At 38.4% G+C, this 19,221-nt stretch overlaps 1 protein-coding gene across 1 annotated transcript in view; it reads left to right on the top strand.

Annotated features, from left to right (window-relative positions):
• The window catches only part of SPAG16 (sperm associated antigen 16), a 413,195-nt gene that overhangs the window by 302,892 nt on the left and 91,082 nt on the right, over positions 1–19,221 (top strand). Inside the window, exon 16 of the mRNA XM_056349058.1 lies at positions 3,400–3,526. Coding sequence (XP_056205033.1) covers positions 3,400–3,526 — 127 coding nt within the window. The remainder of the gene's footprint in view (positions 1–3,399; positions 3,527–19,221) is intronic.

Below are 19,221 nucleotides of genomic sequence, written 5' to 3'. Positions count from 1 at the left end.
ATCCCTTTCTTTTACTTTGAATGGCATGTAGCTTCAATTTATCCTTAAGCTTGATTACATTCCTGGTTTATTTCTTGCTACTGAAAATTTTTTATCCCACATCTCCAGCTCACTTGATTTAGAAAAGGTATGTAATAGAGAGATGACACCAAGCAAAGATGTGATGAAATGTAGTAGCTGGCTCATTAACAAAATCCTGGGTTTAGTGTAGCAGCTGCCTAGGTATCAATAATAATTAGTGCATTTAATAAGTATGTAGACAGAGTATGCTGAGGCTGATAAAATAACTGTTTGCTTATGTTGACATGTTACCATCAGGACCCTATGTTTTCTTACTTCTGTTTGCAGATGAGGTCTATTGCCTTTTCATGGAAATCAGGTGAAATACACTACTGGGTGTTACATTTTATGCACAATATGTTTATACCAGGCATCTGAGAGGAAATTGTTAAAAAGTCTGCAGAATTTTGACAGCAAGAAGTGGTTGATCTTGCTGCTAAGGTTGTAAACCCTTTGGAGCAGGACCATCGTCTCTGGCTTGTTTATACAGCAGCTAGCACAGCAGGGTGATGCTCCCGGACCGGGTTTCTAGAGCACTGCTGCTGATCAAATAGTACCTGCAAGGATCGGGGTGGGGGGGAGGCTCATCCTTTCTGGTGTAGTCACGAATCACCTTGTAATTCTAAGAGAGCTTAAATAGTAAGTTCGGTGGTTCAATGTATCTGATACATAGTAACGATTAGATTGTGTAGATTCCTGTGGGAGGGGAGGGTTGTTTACCCTTGTTTTTCTTGGGGATCTGTAGTAGAAATGGGAAGAAATAGGTATGACAGAAAATTGGATGGAGGATTAAAAGAGGGTGGGGTGTGGATCTTCTCTTGTGGTGTGCCAGCTACTGTAGCAAAATTAATTCATAGAAGGAAGAACGTGTAATAAAATTAGATTAGATCGTTCTCCTCATAATTACTCAACTAGTAACGACCTCTTAATCGGGGCGAGTGGGAATGTCAAAGTCAGTTCTACAGTTGCAGTCACTTTGTGGCGGGGATTGTCTCTGATCAATGTTTGCTTAATATCTATTTCAGTGAAGCATTCTTGATGCTAATATGATTTATTAGCTGGACCATGCTGTTACTTAAGAGAGAAATGTCGTATTGAAAATCCATGGACACAACTGTTGACGACATAAGGAGGAGTCACAGAGTGTCTTCTGCAACTACACTGAGCAGTTTATGTGCAGTCTTAAGCAAATGGGCTGCCCATTGATCTAGTTCAAAACTGCTGAGTTACTTAATTACTTGCTGTAATTAGGGAGAATTTATTGACTTAAAGAGAGGTCCCGCTGAAAGGTTACAGTGATCTCAGAGTGAGCTTCCAAAATTGGTTGCCCAATAGCAAAAAAGCAAAAGTTGCTTTATAAAAATCAGTGATGGGTACATTCATAGTTAATCCTGACTCCATGCTGTCTGAAAAGGGTGGGGAGGAGAGAAAGAAGAGCTTTTAGCTATTTAGCATAAAAAATTGTGTCCAAGGGGGAATTTGAATGATCCTGTAAGTGAAATGCGTCAGACACAGGGCAGAAGAGAAGTATTTCTGAGGAAAAAAAACCCCACAAACAAACCCTTATATTTAACATAAAGGATATAGATCAGTTGTGAACAAATAGTTTTAAACTCTCATTTTATACTTAGGGGCTGAAAGTTTTATAAACACAAGAGCAGGCAGGTTCTAGATCAGCGGCAGCGGGATGAATGCGGGAACTGCTGATGTTCTGGAATTCAGTACATTCATCGTGGCAAGTACATGAAAGCATCACATGTAAGAGTAAGGGACTGGATCTGGTGGCTCTTCCAGTCTCATATGCCTGATGATGCTTTTTTTTTTCCCCCCTAAAAATTTGCTTTATTGAGATCCAGTTCAAGCCATACACTATTCAGAGTGTAGCTGTTGTGTTTGGTGGTTTTGTTGTGTTTGTTTCCGGAAAGGCCTGCTTGACCTTGTTATTTGTGTAGGCTGAACTTCATGAAAGATGCTGCATGAAATGCAAGACAATTAGGTGGGTACAGCTGGCAAGATACCTGAACAAACAGCTTTTCCATAATGCTCAGCACCACTATGTTGAGGTGAGATGTAGTTACAGTTACTGAGCCTTTTTGCAAAACACTGAGTGCTGAGAGCTTACACATTGCTGGCTGAATTCTCCAAGCAACGATTGCTTTGTTTCTTCGGGTTACTCTGTATTAGTCCCTGTAACAAGTCAGAATGGAGTTTTGACATTCTAGATCTCCTCCAAATGAACCTAAAGATTTCATTATACATATACCATGATAGTGTTTTGCAGGCCATTACTTTTTACTTGAGAAGTCAATGGATATTTTGAGGTCTTAAGTATTCTACTTGCTAAATAACCCCATACGTTTTCTTGTAGGTATTGTCTGTGTGAAAGACGTAAAGATTAATTTGATATAAAAAAAGTAATGGATGCAGCATCTGGCCCATGTTTATCTGCATTGTAGTTCCATACCATTGTGATTCTCCTTCAAAACAGTATCCCTTATTCTAATTTTACACTCTTGCATAAATTGGAAAAGACATTGACTTTGATAACTTTGAATGCACACCAGCTGAGCTGGTTTGGGGATTTTGAATCTTTATTTAGGAGGTTATAATGAAAGGTAAATGTTTCTACATGGGTAGCTGGGGGGTTCTTCCTGTAATGGTGGCAGAAACTAGCTAAGCAAAGTTATGTATGGACATACTTTTACCCTGCCTTCCTTGATGTTTGCATTTGTTCATATCCTACATATTCAAAGTACTTCTGTCACCTTTTTAGGTTAATTTTTTTGTTGTTTGGGTTGGGTTGGGTTGGGTTTTTTTTAGTTAATATTGAAGAGAGGCATGGCAGACATGGTCCTGCTATCTTTCCTTGCATAGATAGTTCCTGTGTGCTTCTGACTCACTGTAATGAGATTGTCCTTAGCATGGCTATTAGTGAATATATAGCAATGAAAGAGTGTCTGTTCTGCTCTAATCTCATACTTTCCATTGAAAACATGAGTAGACAAAAATCAGAGCTAAAGGGCCACTCCTGTGTCTCTGTGAGAAGAAAAGTTGTAATCACAAGCCATGTTCTTAGCAGACATTGGTATCAGAATTCAAAGTACCCTCTTTTTTTTTTTTACTTACAGTTTCTCCTGAAAATGTTGTATTGTATTGTTGCGATTCAAGTCAAGATGGTTGTTAAGAGGCTGTAATAACCTCACTTCTAATAACTTACGTTTATGTAAATGCGTACAGTTACTATGTGTGGCATCAACAGGTATCCAGCCCTGTGTCATATGCTTTCTTCTTGGTAGAAGTACAAAAGTGATGCCTTTATTTTGTTTCCAATGTTTACAGGGTGATACAATTGCTTCCTGTGACTCCTCTGGCATGATGAAGCTCTGGGACATTCGGAAGTCGGCCCCTATTTTATCCATAGATGCAGGCCCACATCCTGCCAAACAGGTCATCTTTGATCACTCTGGTAGGATTCTAAAACAACTTTTTCTACCTAAAATATCGTTTATGCTGAAATAGCTCTAACCTTTGCTTCTGAAGTCAGATGGCATGTGTGAAACAGCATAGGTGTTAATTTTAAATAAGAGATGCCTGGTGGTGCCAATGATCAATACACTTGTTTTCCATGGACTAGATTGGCAGTTCAGACTAATGGTCCATTTATATAGAATGAAAAATGTCCAATAACAAAACTCACGATTAATGGAAAAAATACTACATAAAATACAGAACTGATCATTGGGGGTAAAAGACTTAGCAATTTAATGTATGTTCAAGTGATGTTTATTCTCCATTAATGTTTGTTCTTTTATTTTCTAATTCTGTAGTTGCGTTTCATAACCAGTCTTACTAAGTCTTCTTATAATTGCCTCAGAACTTCATTGTGTTGACAGGACTGCTTACTATGCACAAAGCATTGAATTAACCAGTTATTTTTCATCATCGACCATGTATTACCACGTCAGCAATATTATGAGTGAACATGCATTTTCATTTGAAGAGGCACTGTTGTAAAACATTTTTTCGTTTGTTTTAAAGCCAATATTAATCTTCAATTCCAAAGCACAGACAAGCATTCATGGGGCAGCATAGCCCGAGATCCTAGCTTGGGAAATCATTCTTACTCAAAGGTAGTACAATATGATACTATATAATACAACAACATATAATGTAATATATATAGGTATATTGCAAATTATGTATACATTTTTTATGTTATGTGCATGAAATATAATGCTTCAGTAGAATATGTTAGATAATTAAGGAATCATTAAACAAAAATAATAGTATGATATTTTGTCATAATGACCCACATACTGTGGAATGATAATATCAATATATTGAGTCAAATGGCAGAAAACTTTGCCATTGAATTCTATACCATTTGTATAGTGATTTCACAGATCTCTCTTTTGTACCATTAAATAAGGTATTTTCATTTCCAAGAGGAAAAAGAATGCATTGACACTGTCCATTTTTGGCAGCTTCCCGAAGACAAATTTAACCACTGTTCTATTTATGTGTGTAATTTGGAATAAGAGCTCATTTTTTGTTCAGGAAGATTTGAAGAAGTTCTGCATTTTTGTTTCTGGAGTATAATGTTGGGTTATTTGCAAAGGAATCTCATCCCTGAGAAATGCAGTAGCAATATTTCTAGCCAGATGGGAACTTTCCAGTAGAAAGGTTATCAGCTTCAGGTAATCTAAATGGGCAAATTTTTCCATAATTTGGATAAAATCCAAAATTTTCTCTGCAGGAGTTAGCACGCAGCAGAGATACCAAATTGGAATGGATGATCACAAGGAGGCATAACGCAACAGGATGCAGTCGCACCTAGCTAAAGATGGGAAAATATCTAGCTAAACGAGACTATTGCAATTCCTGTTGTTTGAGGAGTGAGTGCCTGTGCCGCCTACCTAGGGACAGGGGGCGAGGCATAGCAGGCACTATCCGCATGCACAGGCTGAAAAGGCAAAGCCTGTTCTGAATAGGTACCTTGTAGAAATGCAAGCATATTAATTTCCATTTGTTATGGAGCAGTATTTCATTTACTTGATGAGTGGTGGGAAGGAATGCATTTTCTGCGCTGCATCGGAGGGGAACGGTGCAGTATCATTCACCAAACCTGGCCTTGCTGGGGTGTAGCTCATTCGGTTACCGCTAGCCATGCAGTGTGGGACCCGGTCTGAGGTAAATATCTTTGGGACCCTGGCTTTGTGGGTGTTTGATTCATGCTGACGTAGCATTTTCTAGCTAATACCAGAATTGCCAAACAAGCTAAACCAGAGAGCCTGAGTGATCCTAAAATGGCGCATAATACATCAGCGAGTGATGCTGAATGATGTGCTTGTCTGCAACAGCAATGGATAAAATGATCCACCAGGTTCCTGCATCATTTTCCTAGACAGTAATGGATTGGTCAGTCCAAACTATTCAGTCAGTCGTTTGAGTGAACTAAAAATAATAACCATGACGAAATAAGTCAAACAGCCAGATTACTCCAGAAATCAATGGTGATTGGAGAATATATCCTGTGTTTTACTCATAGCCTGTTGGGCATGGGACTCATTTGGGACTTCTGTCTGTGGAAAAGCTTGGGTGGATTTTTCTGACCTTATCAAAATGTGGTTTAATTTCCAGATGTATCATTCAGTCTCTCCTGGTGGTGTTATTCCACCTTATGTAAAATACTTGACTGCGTTATTAGTCGTAGACGCTGGAAGCAGGTTGTTTAGCATCTTATAGGTGGATTTAATTACTAGATTACAGAGCCATAGTTGAGCATTTTTTTTTCTTCTGCCCAGTAATTATTTAAATTATAGCTAATAATGATAGAAGGGGTTTATGAAAAGTTTAGCAGTATCAGCAAACAAGACTAAAGTCAGAGATAGTAAGTTCCCAACTCATGGAAGATTTTTGTTTGGTTTTCCTTTTATTTTTTTCAAGTAATTAGCATTGCAAATGTAATGTAGACAAACAGATCTTACCTTTTGTTTTTAAGTGGTACTATCTGTTGTCAGTATGACATGCACTGGATGGGAGTTGCTTAAGAAAAAGCTACTACCAAGAACGAGTTTATAAGTTACTGGACTTCTGATGGCATTATTGGGGATGGTCCTTGCTAACTTTAGTGATCTGAATGGTATTCATGGCATAAATGCTTGACCACACTCAGATCTGAAATAACTTAATGAAAAAAATTGTGTATAAATCTTCCTGCTTCAGCTACACTCTGCCTTAGCTTTTCTTTAGCTCAGCTTAGGGGTGGACTTTTCTATATGGCATACTTGTGAATGAGGAGAAATTAATTACATGACTAATCATGATTGCATTTTATGTGGATTTTCTTCTTTCCCCCACTCTTTCTGAAACTAGCCTGTGATGTTGCAATAAGAGGTGGTGATGGAGCTGGCTGGGACTCAGCCCGCTGAGGGCAATGATCTTCAATATTATACTTGATATCAGAAATACAAAGGAATATGTCCTTTGAATTCTGTATGCTGTGAACAGTCTCAGAGAGGGAACCATCTGTGGTTAGTGTGCAGGATGGATCACAACGTAACCAATTTTTTAACTAAATTTACTTTTATTTTTTCATATGCAAGGTAACCAACATCTCCATGTACTTGTATTCTTGTGTAGCATTCATGAATATCTTAAACACCCTCTTGTCATCACCTTTTGTATTTCTGGTTACTGTTTAGAAAATGTACTTAATACGATTAATCACAACGTAGCATTGCATATGTGAGTTACAGAAGCTGGAGAGGATTCTAGTTTGTATGCATTTTTTTTTTTACATATTTAGTTATTATCATAACATATTAGAACAAACAAAACAAGCAAACCCCACTACAACAGCAACAGTCCAAAATCAATAGCAGTTTCAATAAGGCCAATGGAAAACAAAAAATATTTGGAAAATATACCACTATAGATTCAGTTCTGGAGATACAATGAGGTGTTATCATTTAACTACTTTACATCCAAGCTGGACAGTGTTGCTCTCAGCATTGAAGAAATGTGAAGGATATGTGATTTTTCTGCCAGCGCATTAATAAGTAGCCTTACAGTGCCTCTGAACATCTCAAAGGGCAATACGTACCCATTTTATTCAGCGGGAGAGTATACTGAAAGAACTTAAAGGTTGTAAATTAATGTGAAACTTGAGAAATGCCAGGATCAAGATTACCTTGTGATAGAAGCAGTGTATTTTATAAGATAGGAATTCTGAGGGTGCAGGAGACACATTGTTTTAAAAAGTGACTGTTGAACAAATGGTCTGCACTGTCAGCTGTGGTGGGGCCAAGGTAGCTGCTCAGTGTTACTATCCAACAGCAAGATTTATTTGCTTAATTACACATCACATAACATTACACAGGAGGCAGCTGTTAGTCCAATGGGTGACAATTGTTTGCAGTTTGGTCTGGAGTTGGTTTTGGTGTTAAATAGTGGTCTAAAGACTTTGTTTCTCTACATTATCCACCCTTTACCAAATACAGAATTATTGATGGAATTTTCTGGGATGCCGTTGCTAAAGTGTGTTCATTATTTGCACTTGACATTATTTGGGCTATTATTGATAATATTAAAGCCACAGGCGATCTACAGAAGCTTCACGAGGGATGGAAGTACAGAGATTAAACCTCAGATTGTTGGAATTTCTACTGATATAGAGTCTTCAGGTAAAGTTCCTGAATTACAGGTTTTGGATTCCTTACCTGGTAACATTTTCTGTGCTCAGAACAGAACTGGCAGAAATACTTCTTGTAAATTGAGGGGAAAAGTTGAGAAATATGAATTGTAGTTTTAAATTCATATGTTCCTAGTGGAGTATATATTATATTTCTTAAAGAAAACATAAATAATATTGAGGTATTATATGTCTCATTTATTTAGAGGTTTGATCTTGCAGCTAGGTGTCCACTCAATTTTCTCTTTGACTTTCTCAATTTCACTTGGTATATTGGCTGCAAAGACAAGCTGGTATTGAGGTGCCAGGTGGCTCTCTTTTCTCTTGTTTCCTTCATATCTTTTGTTAATTGACACTGCTTAAGTGGCACTGAGTAGGTAAAGCTTCATCTTGTCTGCATGGAGATTTTTCTAGGATGGAAGAAGATCCATTTTGCTGGGAAGCTGTACGCTGGATTTGCAAATCGGCGGCTGGAGGTGGCGAGAGCAGGGGATGATGCAGCTGCACCTTTTGGACCTCAGGAGGGGACTGTGTCCCGACTGTCAAGAGAACTGGAGCAGGACAAGATCTTTACTCTTTATCTCAATTTTTTTGCAGTTTCTGGAGCTTTCTTTTTGTATTTGTCTCTGACTTGTTTACAGTTAAAGTTACGCTTGATGGGAGAAAAATCCTCTAGCACAGAATTTACTCCAGTAATCTTTTTAGCAGCGTCTGATTTTGTCCATATAGTGCAATTATGTGCTGACATAATGTGTGTTTTTCCCTATGACCCCCATTTCTGACTAAAAAGCTTTTTTCATTACACTTTATTGCTCTGTGTTCTTTAATCTCCAAAGCAGATTACTTGATAGCATCAATTGATTCCTTAGGGTGCTTTTCCCCTTGTGGTTCAATGCTTGAGTCCCTACCTCAATTTTGACTATGTATATGCTGTCACAAGCAATACAGTCTTGACTTGGGAAATTTTTACTTAAGTTATTGCCAATTAATGCAAACTTCTAATCACTGATTCGGGGTATTGAGAAAGAAGAAAACATGAAGAATTAAACAAGTGCTTAAGTAAATGCTTTTCCTTCCCCTTTCCCAGTCGTAGCTTAGGCCAAAAATCTTTCCTGCCCACTTTCTCATCTTTGCTTGCCTTGTTTTCACTGTAGGCTGTGCTTCATCATCCCAGTTTCTTTGGTGTGGCAATGGGTGATGCAGGAGTTGAGCTCCTTATTGCTCTTCCTCCACTGCTCCAGGCTGTCACTGCTTCACTGCAGGTCACCCATGGGCCACAGGTGTCCCTGCCCCGATGTGGGTGTATATCCATTCATGGATTGATGGGGCAGTCGTGTAAATTAATTGGGTGTTAATGCATAAACTGATTGGTTACACATGCATGAACTGATGGGTCATTCATGCATAAGTTAATTTGGCGCTCATCCGGGAATTAATTGGGTGCTTGTGCATGCATTAATTGGGCACTCATGCATAAATGTAGTGAATTCTGCAAATTAATGCCCAATATGCAAATAGAGTTTGATATGTAGATAGATTGACATAGATATAGGCGTAATTCTTTGGATTTGTCCTGGCACTTGCCTTTTTACACAGAGCTCACACAATTCCGAGTCTGGTTATTAATCAGTTTGACATGCTACAGTGCTGTAGCTCCACCTAACAAGGTGGCAAGGTGATGGAGCCATGTTCTTAGACCACATCTTCCCAATTCCTTTGAAACATTTGCTTGTTACTTAGAAAATTGAGACTAGTTCTTCCTTATCTTGCTGCCTGCTTTTCTTCTCATTCAGGCTTTTCTCAAGTCTATTCGTAAAGCACAAGCTACAATCTTGTACATCACTCATTCCTTTCCTTTCTCTCATCATGAATTGCTTAATGTCTGTCCCATCAGAACCCTTTTCTTCACTATGGATTCAGCACTGCAAAATCTGTGTGTTTTCACTGCATCCTTATACACCCTTTCTTATACAAACTAAGCACTCACATGTTCTGTTTCTTTTAAATATAATTGATCCACATTCTTTTTTGCTTAATGAGCACAAATGCACCCACCTGCATCTTTTAGTTCTGTGTTCTTTATTTGGGGATCAGTGTTTTTAGTTTGTCTTCACTATTTTGGCTTCAACTCATCTCCAAGTGCTGTATCAGTGCTCTGCATCTGAGTGCTGTTCTTGTGCTTGCCTCCTCTGCCAGGGCAGCGCAGGGGACACTTCTACAGAAACAGGGACAAGTAGCAATCAGTCACAAAAAACTCTTCTTGCTTCCTTCCTCCCAAGAGGTGGAGCTAAATGCCAAAATCAGGCCTTTTACTTTACACTGGCAACCTGCACGTAGCAGTGGGTCCCCATTTCTCCTTTGTCTTGTCCATCTCTTTGTCTTGTTACTCCAGACTTGAGGATCCGTTTATAAAACTTTTCATAACAAAGGAGCCATCAATCAACAGTCAAGCAAGGATTACAGGGAGTGCGAAAGACACTTTAAAAGTCTGTGATATGTGTTTGGTCCATGTCTGAATGTGCATCCCTGCTTTAAACTGATCTGTGGGAAATAAACTTGGAGGTCCACCATTTGTTGACCAAGCTGCTTTTATACAAGCAAAAGGTCTTCAGAAATTATACCCTGCATACAGGGAACGGTGGTGGGCTGGTTCACCTCACCCACACTAGTAGAAAGGTTTTGTGTTTTGTCCTTCAAGCTGAAATCCCTGCTTTGGCAGAACTTTGCAATAAGCAAATGCTGTTGCCCCAACTGTGTACTCTTAGACAGTGCACCAATATTGATGTTTTGTCCCTAGGCAGCCTGCCCAGCCTGTGTGTTTGAACTGATGAATCCATTAGTGGACTCCCTGCAGAGATTCCCGTGTGGTCTGAGTTGGTTTACCCAAACCATGACCTATTTTCTAGTCCTGATCATGCTGCTTAGTCTTGGAAGTCAGATCAGCAACATATCCGCGTCAGCCCTCTTTCTCTGAGGATTGCTTACAACATCTGTTGACCATCCTTAATTACTCTTATGGTCAGCATGGGAGTAAAAGGAAGTGCTGGAAGACTACATTATTCAACAGTAATTCCTTGTCTCATAATTCTCACTTCTCCCCTCAGTGTTTTTGTATTCCATTTCTCTCGTTCTCAATATTTGTTTTCCTGACCATAAAATTATTTAATTTGGAGGCAGTGGGTAGACTGGAACTTACACAAATATGAGCTGATTGACAGATCATTTTGTCTCCTTGTTTCATGGGGGTATGAAACTTAGTTCTGACTGTTGTAGTTTTTCAAAAGGGAAAAAGCTGGCAGTGAATTTCCCCCCTTTGTTGATCAGGAGAAGAGTTGTGCCATGCAGTATTTCTGTTGTGTCATGATCATTTTTCAATATGAGCAAACTCCACAATATGTAAATACGTAAGAAAGAAAGGAAAAGGGGTTCTTAAAATATATGACATTATTTTCAGTATACACATAATTTAAACTGTATGAAATATTTGCCCTTGGGAAGGGAAGGGGAGGGGGGTGGCTTGGAAACCCCTTATTTTATGTTTTTTGCCCTAGTTGCAGGGTAGTATTTTGTCTCTGGCTGTGTTTTCTTTGCTGAGCTAATGAGGGTGGGGACTGAGTACTACTGCAGGCAATTGCTTTGAGCACAGAGGCTTTGAAGAGATTAGCCCCATTGATATTCCCTTCATCTTTGTTAGAGAGGAATGCTTCCTTCCCTGGAGTGCAAGAAGATGGACAGCTATTTAACAGAGCCAGACTTTTTTCAAGTAGATACTCTAGTACTAAGTATTCCCATCTCACTTGGCTGCATATACCCAGCATAAAAACAATGCTCTGGAAGCCAGGGTTGTTCCTCATTAGAGCAATATATTGACCTGTTAGGGTTTTTTTGAGGACCTCAGGTTGAATGGATTATTATCTGACTGGTTAAATATTATTCTTCAAGGAGAAGCAACAGTTTCAGCTGTTCAGGCAGTCAGCCAAAACATGGTGATGAGCAAATTGTTAGTTCCAGAGCTAAATGAAGGGAATGTCCACGTGACTTTTGCCATCCTTATATTAAACTAACAGAAGCTGAAAATTAGAGCTTTACGCATCCCAAGTGGGGCATAACTGATCAAATTTTGATTCTCCAGGAGCTATCCACAAACTAAATTAAAATGGTTTGCAACAAGTTCATTTTTTTTCTAATCCCATTTAAACTAGGCACAAGTCTTAAAATAATAATGTATTCAACATCTCATCTCTAGCATGTACTGCTTTTGTAACTTTACTAGGTCCATGCATTCTATTTTGTACGTATTGTTTATATTAATTCCAGCTTACAGAGTGCTGCAATTAGCAAATTCCCACTTTTAATGTATTTACAGTGATTGAATGAAAACTTTCTTTCACTCTGACTGCACAGCTCCATCTCAAGCCTGGCTTAGATACAAGAGCTTCATCTCCTGATTAACTTACTTCTGCAGACAGTCAGAGTAAGGACTCTGAAGGTCATCACAGCGTTTCTTCTGCGAAAACTCCTCTTAAATATCGACAGCTAGCTAAGTCTTGTGTTTTGAGTAAAGCATCTGTATTGTATGTAAAGAAATTAATCAATATTACATTCATCATTCATATCCTTTAATGAAGGAAAGGGATTTTTGAAATAAGATATTATATTGATCTAGTATTTGTGTGTACTTTCTATGTGTTAAATATGCAAGATAGAACAGCCTTGGCATTCTCTGCCAAGAACTGGATAGATCAGGGAATCCATAAGGGGACAGTGATTTGCATCTTCATCACTGTTGAAATTAAATATATTTTTATCAATAACCAAGGGTCATTAGTTAGCTGCTAGCTTTGTAGGCCAGTCCAGAATTGTGTTGGGAGTGTAGGACATATGCTTATGAAAAGAAGAAATCGGGCTCTTTTGTTTAAGGGAAGCGATTACTTAGAGACAGACTCCATTGGGACTGGATGCGTTGGAGAAAAAAATAATTTCTGTGACAACCTAGGTAACTCCAGTATGTTGTTTCAAACCTAAGGATAATTTAGGTAATTTGGTCTATTTACCCACCGTTCTTTTCCCCTCAAGAAACAAATTTCATATTTTGAATGAAAACTTTGTTTTAAAGATTTTTATACACAAAAGCATCTGACATTTCAATATGTAAACAGTATTTAGCTTTCCACTTTTTGGGGGATAAAAGCTATGCCAGTCTATGTTGAATTCCAATAACACACTCTCAGTAACTCGAAACCTACGCTTTCATCAAACCTGCTATTTTTCCAATATGCATTTTTAAAAGTAACTGAACTCTAACAGAAGATTATTCACTTCTGGATACCTGTATTGTGATTACCAAGAAAGTTTTGATTCCTCAAACAGCTCTTCCACTTGGTAAAAAAAATATATCAATGAGCTAGTTATTTTCAGAGCTTGGAAAGCAGTATCTCTTTTCAAGAAAAATCATCTTTAAATTAAAAGTATGCTGTCCTTATCCCTTTTTTAATTTTTATTTTATTGACAAATTGTCACAGGAGCTAAAAAGCGTAATCATCAATAGCAAGTGATTCGTGGGGCTATGCAAAATAAATTTATTAACAATATAATCTCCATACAGATGTCCTAGGAGTGCTTCTTATTTTTTATGAACCAATCTGGGAGTCTTACTTGCATTTCATCGGCCAGGTGGAAAATGAGTGAGACAAAGTTCATGGCATCTCTGCAGTTATTCTGTTCCTGCTAGCAGTCAGAACTGGCTGAAATGGTGGTCTAATGCACACAGAAAGACATCGTGTTTGCTCAAAAGGAAAAATGCTAGAAATTTGTTTCAACCACAGTATCTGCCAGCCTCTTTTTGTAAAGCTTGCATGCCAACAGAACAAACCCATTGGCTTGAAATGAATTTGAGGCCCAAGACAAAATCCCCTTTGTCATGAAAGTGTAATTTTAATTTCTTTGGGTTTAATGCTGTTCCACTACTAAGCAAATCACAGTCAAGATGCCTTTGAGGCCTTTGACTTATGCTTATGCAGAACTGTTCCCAAGAGAAAATTGGATGCAATTTTAGGATTAGATAACTGACCTAGGAGAGTGCAAAACTTGCATATCCACTTTTTCCAGATGGATATTCACTAGGAAGCCTTCAACTTGTTCATAAATATTGCCTGTCCTTTTGTAAAAGCTCACACCAGCAAGCACATGGTTGTTTCCTGGGCAGAAAGACATTTTTTGTACTGAAACTTTTGGGAAACAAAATAATGTATTTTAATTCCATTTCTTTTTCTGTTGCAAAATACTGTACAAAATGGTGAATTGGAAAATAAGAGAAAAAAAGAAATTCTATAAACAGCCTTCAAAGCCTGACTTGGATATTTGAAACGTTTGTTTGTTTTGGTTTTTTCCTCTGGAATGAACTTACTTTATTTCTTTGCCTGTCTTTCAACTTGTGAAAATATCTTGTATGTAGAGCTATTACTTTCTGACTATCACGTGTTCTGTGCAGTAGGGTAAAATATACTACCTTTACTCTTTTCTCTCTGAATTGAGTGAAAAAAGGAAATATCTTAAATTAATCCTTTTTTTTTTTTTCTTTCTTTCTTTCCTTCTAGAACAAAGTAGAAGAGGGAGTGGTGGTGATAACAGAGAATTCTTTAATGTTGGGTTCATGTCAAACTTCATTTCCCTCTTCACTTTTTATATTGTAAATGAATATTTGTGGAGTAGCTTAGTGATCCTTCCTGGAAACACAGAAGAGCAATAATGGTGTGTTTCTGGGTTGTAGCAAACCAGGGTTGTTTGCCAGTATCCCACCTCTTGCAGTGGGCAGGAGGTGATGCTTAGGGAAAATAGATAAAACCAGAGTGACTGAGGTTTCTCTGCTGCTCTTCTCCAGTGCCCTGTAGATTAGGACCTCCCATAGAGCTGGGGACCTGATGTGCTTTGCCTGGTGTTCATGGATCTCTTCTCTGTTAAACTTGTCTGATCTTTTGTTTTGGAACTTCTTTATATTTCAACTTCCAACAGAACCTGTAGCAACGATGAAGTACTTCCTTGCCTTTGCTTTAAATCTCTTATTGATACATTCTGATTCTCATACTGTGAGAATTACTGACTAATTGTTCCTTGTTCAGCCTTTTCATGCTGACTCATCTTCACCTGCTCTCTTTGCAGAGCTGAAGAATCTGTGTCTATTTGATCTCCCGGATACATAAGCCATTCCTCATTTTTCTTCATTTGTTGCCCTTCTGTAAATTTTATCTTGGTACATTCTTTTATAAACAGAGGAGAGAGATAAGGCCTGTATAATCTGTTTAAGATGTGCCTAAATCATGGTTTTAAATAGAGGCCTAATGAGGTTTCCTGGTTTTTTTCTCTTGCTTCCCCTCCCCCCCCCCCCCAATATATCTTGACATTGTGTCAAGCTGATGTTTTCAAAGAAGTATACATGGCAGCTGTGAGATCTCTCTCCTGACTGAAAAAGAATAATTTGCAGTCTGTTGTTAGACTTGTAAAATTAAGGATATTTTCGTTCATTTGAATCGTTTTGTGTTTCTCAGAATTCAGTTTCATCTGCTACTTTATTACTTAATCTGGTAGCGTCTTGAGATTCTTCAATGAGTCTATGAGATGTGCTGTCGCCTTGAAAAACATGAATAATTTTATACTATCAGTGAATGTCACTTCAATATTCACCTTCCCACCCTTTAAAAAATTATATATTAATGTGCTGACTACCACATGTCCCAGAATAGATGTCACATTCTTCTTGGTAATCTGCTCCTGTATTTTCCTCAATATGCCCTATTGGGAGTTTGTTGGGGTTTTTTTTGTTGGGTTTTTGTTTTTGTTTTTGTTTTTTTTTTCTTTTTTCTCTCCCAACTTTCACTGCCAAAAACTTTGGGGAATTCAAGTACATTATGTCAGTCTGGTCACCCTTTCTCCTATGCTTCTCAGCACCATCAAAAAACTGGAGCAAATTTCTGATTTGTGGTTTCCTGCTATAAAAGCTACAGTAACTCTTCACTATGGTATTACATTTCTCCATGCATCAACTAAATCCATTCCTTATTGTACAATTGAGTTTATTAGACCTGTAAATAAATCAGATGTACTAGCTGATGGTTTTTCAAGGTCTTTTTAGAAGTTGCTGTAATGTTTGCCACTTTCCATTCCTCTGCTCCTTGGAGCTTGCTAAGCAATAGTCTCATACTTTGGTAACGATTTCAGTTAATTTAATATTTAGGGTTTTATAAAACCCCTACTCTCTGATTGTGGCAAATATTTAATTACTTTATTTTAAGATTTTGAATTTCTGATCTCTGCTAAAAAAAACCAAAACAGTCTTACCAGGGCATGTCTCAGGAGCTACAAAAGCTCTCTGCATAGTTCTGCTTGCTGGTGTGATCAAGGCTGGTGGGATATGGTTGAAATAATGCATAGGTGGCTTTGAAATCCATCACAGAAGAGAGAGATTTAGACTATTGGTACATGGGGCACCTAGCTTTCTTTGCATGAACTCATCTTTAATGATGATGATGGCTATTCCCAGACTGTGTCAGCAATTCCTTCAACCAAAGACGTCTATTTATATATAACATAAGGTGTTTTGGCTTCTCAGCTGGATGTGCATCTGAACTTGGATGGTAACATTAAAATTGGACATTAAGATCAGGAGTTAATATGTTAACACTGTCCTTGGAGCGCAAGATTCATTGAATTTGAGAATTTCATTGTGCATTCCATAAAAAAAGCAGAACTTAAAACATAGTCTGTTAAATTCATTGCCTTCTCTGGCATCCTTGCCAGAACTGTAGTAGTAGTTGATAACAGCCTTGTATTCAGGATCATCCCTTTTTTTGTATTCCAGACTGCATTCACAGCTGTCTACTTAAAATTCTAATATACAATTATGTGTATTTGGCTAAACAGGTCTTTCCTTACATCAGTGAAAGTAGCCCTCACCATTTCATGTCCAATATTTAGGGGTTTTTATTTTTATTGTGTATTCTTTTTCTCTTCATTTCATACAGTAGCCAGTTGGCCAGAATGACATTGGGAATGTCTTTGTTAGTATAATGGGCATTTATAGCAGTGACTGTAATTAAGGATTAATATTTTAGCTGTGCTTGCAAGCTAAGTTTAGTCACGGGCAAAATAAAGAGTTGTCTAGAGTCATTGGCTGATGGACCAGCAAAATAATGGACTTCATTTAAGCAGATGAACCCTCCGAGTCACACCATAGGGAGGGCAGATTGGTGCCAGTGCTGGCCTTGCTCAGTGCTGTGGCCGAGAGGGCTCCTCCACTCTCTTCCCTGAGCAGCTCCAAATGCCAGGACTGAGTGAACTCCCTGGCTTTAGAAACGCACGACCTTTCTGTTATAGCTTCTACATCTGATGTGAAGCATTTGAATCTGGGACTGCTGAGCCTTATGATGCAGGTATTGTGATTGATATATTCTTGTGATTTTTAATTATGAATTAACAGGTTTATTATATATTTTTATTAACATATTTGTGTGAATTAGTAGACAACTTTGATGCTTGATAGGACATCGCAGGAATGGTAACACAAAATGAAGAAAAACAAGGTTAATGAGTACAATGAATACTTCTTCCCTGGCATCAGAGCAAAATGTAAGAAAAGGAAACAGGAAAGGAAATCAATAAAGAGAGCCAACTCCACAGAAATTATTAAACATTCCCTCACTCAGAACCCCCCCAGCAAAAGAAAAAAAAAAAAAAAGATGCTTTCCTGAAATATCTCTGAAGTCTTAGCTGGTAGATAGATTTGAAGTTTGGAGAGAAGACTGGCATTGTTTGCTGGGAAGTGCTGAGCATCCCCATGGCATCGTGTACATTGTGTAGCAGGTTCTCTGTGGCAAGCTAGGACTTGGTAGACCAAGGTGGAGGGCATCTTGAGTCTCAGTGTTGATCCTTTCAAGGGAAGAGAAGTCTGAGCCTAACCAGCTTCAGCCAGCTTCTGTCTAGCAGGCACCATACTGTCTGTTCAGGACATTTTCTGAGTCATTGTAGGGGACCCAACCGAGAATATGCCATCTGAACGCTGCAGCAGGCTGCTCTGTCTGTCAGTGGTTCATCAGGTCAGACATCTCAGCTCTGTGATGTTTTTCAAACACAGCTTCTCTGTGAGTCCTTGTTGAAATTTCCTCTGTACATGCATGCTGCAGGCCTGAGGGCTTCAAACTCTTACACTAACCAGGACCTCTGTTACATATTTTATAATAATTCCTTTTCATTCATTGCTCATTTGTTTTGTGTTATTATTTTCCTTTTACTGCTGTAAAAGCTCTTATCTTCTTATATTTGATGTTCATTTCTGTGATTTGTCCCGACGTTCTCTGCAATTATAAGTTTTAGTAGTACTGAGGTGAATGTCTGAATAATTGAGTGGAATGGATCCAAAATGACACAGACTGGGATGCTCAATAGATGAGAGCACAATCACAGCCATTAACGCAGAGCTGACGTTCACCTTTTGTACAAGTTTGTGCAGATTACAGTCCTTTGGCTCCGTACAGTTTTTCTCTTAACATACATATTCACAATCTCTTTGGGCTTTTTAGAATGAGGTACCAAGGGCTGGACAAGGAGGTTTTATTGCCAGTTGCCCTCTTAGGTATGGGAAGCTGTTTTTTGTGAAAAGATGTGTCAAAGTGACCATTAGGGTCCTGCCATTGTAAAATGGTAGGTACCATGCTCCCAGTCAAATTACTAGCAAGGCTTCGTCAGCTGCGCTGTAATCACTGTTGTACCATGTACTTGAAGGGTGCCGCACTGGGCTTCTCTCTACTGTTAACCTGAATCATTTTTTTCTAACGATTTGTGGAGGAGAGGTAGGAACTGTACCCCGGTACAACCTGGCCATCATCATGGAAACACAACGCTTGTTGGTATGTCTCCTCCAGAAGAGAACACCTGCAATCGGTGCTGTACAGAACATCTGTGCAGTGTAGCCCGGTGCAAATGGATTTGAACGTTTCCTTCCATCAGTTGTACCAGACCAACAAAAGTAAAAACACCTTTATATGCTCAGTGATTTAAAAGCAGCAAACACACCTCAGCCCATCTACCACCACATTCATAATTGGTTTTGGTATTTCTAAGCAAAACAAATACTTCCAGAGGAGCTATTGTGAACAGATGGACTAACATTCATAAAAGAGACAGTTCCCTTTTTAAGTGGTTTGTTTGAATAAAATGTATTGTTTACACGGAGACTGAAACTACAGTTTGCTTAAATTATTTTTATATTTGGCCATTATATTGTGAGCATATGCAATGGGCAAAATGTTAAGAATAATTAAGCGGAGTGGTTCTGAATACCCTGGTGAATGTGAAAAATCATATATAAAAGAAAGCAGCTATCTGTGGAGCTGCCAATTTTACTTATATAAGCCCATCTGTTTACATCTATGCCTGTTCCCTAAAGAAGAATACATCTTATGTGAAGAATTCCCACC

The sequence above is a fragment of the Falco biarmicus genome, chromosome 8 (assembly GCF_023638135.1).
Source record: "Falco biarmicus isolate bFalBia1 chromosome 8, bFalBia1.pri, whole genome shotgun sequence".
Lineage (NCBI taxonomy): Eukaryota > Metazoa > Chordata > Aves > Falconiformes > Falconidae > Falco > Falco biarmicus.
This window is presented reverse-complemented; position numbering and strand designations above follow the sequence as displayed.